Source organism: Phacochoerus africanus, chromosome 15, assembly GCF_016906955.1.
Source record: "Phacochoerus africanus isolate WHEZ1 chromosome 15, ROS_Pafr_v1, whole genome shotgun sequence".
Taxonomy (NCBI): Eukaryota; Metazoa; Chordata; class Mammalia; order Artiodactyla; family Suidae; genus Phacochoerus; species Phacochoerus africanus.
Window position 1 is genome coordinate 75,122,648 of NC_062558.1, and position 6,000 is coordinate 75,128,647.

General features: G+C 51.0%; 1 protein-coding gene across 3 annotated transcripts in view; it reads left to right on the forward strand.

Annotated features, from left to right (window-relative positions):
* Positions 1 to 4,298, forward strand: part of SLC29A3 (solute carrier family 29 member 3) — a 43,846-nt gene extending 39,548 nt beyond the window's left edge. For all 3 annotated transcript variants that reach the window (XM_047761066.1, XM_047761067.1, XM_047761068.1), the window contains one exon: positions 2,930 to 4,298. In XM_047761066.1, the coding sequence (XP_047617022.1) occupies positions 2,930 to 3,581 (652 nt within the window). In that variant the 3' untranslated portion in view covers positions 3,582 to 4,298. The remainder of the gene's footprint in view (positions 1 to 2,929) is intronic.
* Positions 4,299 to 6,000: the final 1,702 nt, after the last annotated feature.

The window sequence follows — 6,000 nt, forward strand, 5'->3', positions numbered from 1 at the left end:
CTCCTGCTGTTTTCCCGTGTCCTTCGTCAGCCTCGCGTGGGCTGTTCCCAGTGGGCGGCCAGCCTTCCTTGTTTGCCTTGGACTGAAGGGGACCTCAGGTCACGGGGCTCTCGGTGCTAAAACCAGTACAGTCTCAGCCAAACCAAGACAGGTGGCCACCCTAGTTTTTGGTCTCACTTGAGCAGGCCAAAATCCTGTCCAGCTAAGCATGTGAGCCAGAGAACAGCCAGGGCTCTGCCAGCCCATGGAAACGTCTCTTTAACACCTTGGTCAAAACTTTGGATTTACGGAAAGTCATCTGAGGATGGAGCTTAGAGCTGTGTTCCCAGGGCTGCTCAGGCTAAATCTTTCTTAAAGGGCAGCCCACGGTCACTGCACCCAGGAGGGCTGGGCTGGGCGGCTCCATCCCATCCAGGAGGAACTGAGTCTCATGCAGTGTTGGGGGCTGCTGATTGCAGTAGCATGGGATGGGCAGTTAGATTTGGAAGAACTTTTGAGCAAGAGCTTTGGCCAAAGGAACTGGTGGAGAGCTTCCTTAGAGCCACTAAGGGGAGGACCTGATGCAGAACAGAAGGGGAAGTAAGAAGTCCTTTCCCTAAATAGCGATTGGGAAATAAGACATGGTTCAAGGCCAAAGTGCCTAGCTCAGCATCACATGGAAAAGTGACTCTGGGGAGGACTCCTCCCGCTGACTGCCTTATTGACAATATGTAGCCTCTTAGGATAGGATCTCAAAAGCTTACAGCTATGGACTCTGTCAATTTCATAGAGGAGGAAACTGAGGCCCCGAGAGGGGAGTACCTGGCCTAAGGTCACAGGGGAGGCAGAAGTGGGGCTGAAACCAGAACCCAGCTACCACCAACCTCCTGTTTTCCCTCACCTCACACTAAGTCCTCTGTTTGAAGTATGTTAATACAGTCAGCGTATGTCTCCTGGTTTTTAGGCACCCAAAGCCCAGAGAGGTTGAGTGACTCAGGCAAGGTCACACAGCAAGGCAAAGAGCACAAGCCTATTCTGCATTGGTCAAAGTAGCAGAAATTGAAAAAATTGATCTTATTCAGTGTTGATATTGGGGAAAAGACATTTGGAGGCTTATTGGTTCTTTCAGCAATTATTTTTATTCTTAAAAATTTTTTATTAGAGTTGATTTACAATGTTCTGTCAATTTCTGCTGTGCAGCAGAGTGACCCAGTTATACATATATATATATACATTCTTTTTCTCACATTATCTTCCATCATGTTCCATCACAAGCTTGCATTTGCATCTTCTTCCTTTTTTTTTTTGCTTTTTAGGGCCGCTCCTGCGGTATATGGAGGTTCCCAGGCTAGGGGTCTAATCAGAGTTACAGCTGCCGACCTACACCACAGCTCACGGCAACGCCAGAGCCTTAACCTACTGAGTGAGACCAGTGATCGAACCCGCAACCTCATGGTTCCTAGTCGGATTCGTTTCTACTACGCCATGACGGGAACTCCTAGTTTGCATCTTCTAACCCCAAAGTCCCAGTCCATCCTAATCCCTCCTCCTTCCCCTTGGCACCCACAAGTCTGTTCTCCATGTCCATGAGTTTATTTCTTTTCTGTAGACAGGTTCATTTGTGCTGTATATTAGATTCCAAATAAAGTGATCAGCAATTATGTTCTGAAGGGTTGTTTTGTGTGCCTGGGGAATTAGCTGAAAACAGCCAAACATGTTCTTGCCCCAGGGAGCTGTCTTCTGTTGAAGGAGACAGACGAGAAATCAGTAAACTAACACAATGATTATAAAGTTGTGGTCAGTTTTTTGAAAGAAACAAGTGCTCTCCTGCAGATTGAAGGGTCAGGTTACTTTAGTTAGGGTGCGTGGGTGGTATAGAGCAGAGATAAATTGTTTCTATCTCTCTAGAGAGCAGTTTATCAATATCTATCAAGATTTTAAAATCAGAAGCCTTGTGATCCCACAGTTCCTCTTCTGGAAATCTGCTCTCTTGAGATAGTAGGGTATGTGTGGAGGGATTTATGTATAGGGATAGTCATTGCACCAATATTTGTAGCAGAGAAAAACTGGAGCTAACCTAAATGTCCATCATTAGGGGAGCAGTTAAATTATGTATCCATATAGTGGAAGACTCTGCAGCATCACAGCATAGAGACAAGAGAGCCAGAGAGCCTTGTCTCTGTATGAAAGGATGGCTGCAAGGTACTGTTCTTTAGGCAATTGTTTGTATGCATTTCTGTTTAATTATTATGCCTGTATTTAGTTATATAACATAGATATATATTTAGGAATTACACTGTTGCAAAAAGTTTTACAATACCTACAGTTCAATCCCGCTTTTAGTTAAGAAATGCAACTGTAGGAGTTCCCGTTGTGGCTCAGTGGTAACGAACCCGACTAGTATCCAGGAGGATGCAGGTTCAATCCCTGGCCCCGATCTGTAGTTAAGGATCCAGCTTGCTGTGAGTTGTGGTGCAGGTCACAGATGCAGCTTGGATCTGGCATTGGTATGGCGGTGGCATAGGTCAGCAGCTGCAGCTCTGATTTGACTCCCTAGCCTGAGAACTTCCATATGCCACAGGTGCAACCCTAAAAAGAAAAAAAATTAAAGAAACGTAACTGCGTCCATAACTGTGCGTATGGGCTGTTTGCATGTGCATGGAACTATATACACCATATTTTTAATGATCTGTACCTCTAAGGAGTGAGACCAGAGTGGGAAGTAAGAGTTCTTACTCTCCTTTATCATTTCTCTTCTGTATTATTTGGGTTCATTGCAGCATGTATATGTTACTTTTCTTTTCTTGCTTTTTAGGGCTGCACTCACAGCATATGGAGGTTCCCAGGCTAGGAGCTGAATCAGAGCTACAGCCGCCGGCCTACACCACAGCCACAGCAACGCCAGATCCCAGCTTCCTGGGCCCTCTGACCCCTCGCCTCTCCCTTGCAGGTACTACATGAAGCCTGTTTGGCCAGCCGTGTTTTCTGGTGAAGAACAGCCACCCCAGGACTCCCCCAACCCCTCTTCAGGGGCCCCCAGATCCAGTGACTCCTCGACACCACCCCTCCGCCCCATCCTGAAGAAGACGGCCGGCCTGGGCTTCTGCATCATCTACCTCTTCTTTATCACCAGCATCATCTTCCCCGCCATCTCCACCAATATCGAGTCCCTCGGCAAGGGCTCCGGCTCACCATGGACCACCAAGTTCTTCGTCCCCCTCACCACCTTCCTCCTGTACAACTTTGCCGACCTGTGCGGCCGGCAGATCACCGCCTGGATCCAGGTGCCGGGGCCCAGAAGCAAGGTGCTCCCGGGGCTCGTGCTCCTCCGGACCTGCCTTGTCCCCCTCTTCATGCTCTGCAACTACCAGCCCCGCGTCCACCTGCAGGTGGTGGTCTTCCAGTCCGACGTGTACCCGGTGCTCTTCACCTCCCTGCTGGGGCTCAGCAACGGCTACCTCAGCACCCTGGCTCTCATTTACGGGCCCAAGATCGTGCCCAGGGAGCTGGCCGAGGCCACAGGGGTGGTGATGACCTTTTACCTGTGCTTGGGTCTGATGCTCGGCTCAGCCTGCTCTGCCCTAATTGTGCATCTCATCTAGGAGGGGCGATGGCTGGACCTTGGTGCCACGCGATGCCCGGGAGCCTCGGCGAGAAGGGGAGGAAATGCCGGGAGGGCCCAGGAGGCCAACAGGAAGGGCTGTAGTTGGCCCTGCCGAGCATGCTTGGCCCTCGTCACTCCCAGGGACCCGGGACCAGGGCTATCCCCAGGCCAAGCAGACATTCCAGAATGTCCTGTGATGCTGGAAGAGCAAAGACACCTGAATGAGGCACAGTTACAAGTTACACAGTCAGAGAGCTCCTCGCCCATGGGTACATTCCACCTGTCCTTCGTCCCTCCTGGGAACCGTGCTGTCAGTATGTGGCTCTGAGTTGTTTACAGGGCCGGGCCAAGACCTTCTGCATGGCCTCTGCCTCCTCCCAGCTGATGGCAAGATGTGTGAGACTCCTTAGCCCTCCCTACCCGGAGAGGGTCCCCCCTGGAACGGCCAGTCCTCAGGCCTGAGACCCAAGCCTGTGCAGATCCCTTACTTTTGGTTACCAGCCAGACTTGGAACCCCAGGAAGACAGGCCCTCCAGGAGCCCTTCATTCCCTGGACGTGGGCTCCACGCTGTACCCGGGACCAAGCATGTCAAGCCTGGGTTTCAAACAGGGATCCTTAAAGTGGTCTGTGGCCTGAGTCAAGGCAGGGTTTATCGTCTATGTTTATATGTCAAGGCCATTGGTTTAGGGGCCTAATAAATACCTGGGTACTTAATGAAAGCCTTACTGGTGGCTGTATTAGGGTCTTGGCAGGAAATAGCATACTCAAATTGGGTAATTTGAGGATAAAGAGGGGGTGTAAGAACCCTAAGAGCTTGTGCATTATATCCTGGAAGGTCGTTCTTCCTCGGGCTTGACGGGAGGGGCACATCCCGCCTGCTGTGACCGCAGGAGGCATATTCCTTCCCCCATCTCCTCCAAGTCCCTGAGGGCTGGACCATAAGCCAAGGAGCACGCAAAGGGTGGAGAGAGGACTGGAGGGGCAGAAGGTGTCCAGAGGGGGCCGCTCACCCCTTCCCTTCCAGGTTGCTTTGTTATGAATGTCAGGAGAGCTGTGCAGCTCTCAGCAGCAGCAGTAGGTGTTGCTTTGTCCTGGTGGGTTCTGGGTAGCCGTGTATTTTGAAGCTGTTGTTTCAAAAGGCAACCCTCAGGTTCTGAGACCCCCACCTCGCAGTCAACTGACATGAGTAGTAATTTATATTTTTTCAGGTTCCCTGAAGGCTTCCACAAGGCTGTCCCTTGCGGGGCGCAGGCAGATGGACGTGGGAATCAGAGAGAGAAAGGAACTAGATCCGACCAGGAGTTCTTTCTCAGGAGTCACATAGGAAGCGCTGAGCCTGCCCTGAGGAATGACAACCCTGAGAGCCATAAATCAAGCAGCTCATGCTCCGAAGTGCGGTGTCCTGCAGACAGCGGATTAAACCCAGAAGCAGCCAGTCATCCACCTAGTGGCGGCAGCTTATGTTCCCCACCGATGCAGGCTAGTACACACTCCTTCTCTGTGGTCAGAGAATTGAAAGGGACACCCTCGAAAGGTTTTTGGAAACTTGATACTTTTTAAAAAATTTATTTTTTAAGCTTTACAAATAAACTCTCCCCTCTCCCCTGCCCCTCCTTGCAGAAAGCTGAAATCTCCCCTCTTGGCTTCCTGCCCCCCCTCCCCCCCCCCCCCGCCCGACTGACTCCATCATTTGGGGCATCCTTCTGGCTGGTGACTCATCTCAGCCTCAGGTGTCTTCCAAATGCTTGTCTGCTTGAAGGTGAAAAGGCGGTCTCTGAGCTTGGAGGTAGGGAGGAGTGGGGGTCTCGCGTGCTCTGCAGAAGGGGGGTAGCTCTCAGAAGTAAAAGAAGAGGTGTCGGTGTTAGTGAAATGATTTGAAATTAGCGGGGAGTGAAGGGGGAAGAGGACGGCCCACCCTCATGATGCAGCGCTGGGAGGAGCTGAGGAGACGATGGCCTCGGTCCACGCCAGCTCTGCTGCCAGAGGAGGGGCGGCTGCTGGGCTGCTGGGAGGATGATCTAGGCTTTTGCCCACCGTTCTTTGTTGCTCACGTGAGTGGACATTTTGCAAAGGATGGTTCCTTCCCAAAAAAGGGAAGAAGGAAAATGAAAATACATCTCCAGGCAGAGGGGCGGATGGTGGTGTTCAGGTGTCCTTGTCCTTCCGTCACTGTGAGAGTGGCTCATGGGGCTTAGCTGCTCTGGGTCTCGTGTGACCCCAGCAGACTTGTGGGACTAGCTCACATATTCCGGGGTGTGAACAAAACTTGCTAAAGAGAAGAGGACTTTTCAGTGAAAGAAGTAGTGGGAGAATCCCTGAGAAGTCGCCTTTGTCAAGTAGTTTCCTGATTTAATCCCAAGTGGCAGTTTTAAATGCATGCCCTTGTGGATTCCCAGAGCGTACACATTTCCATTTT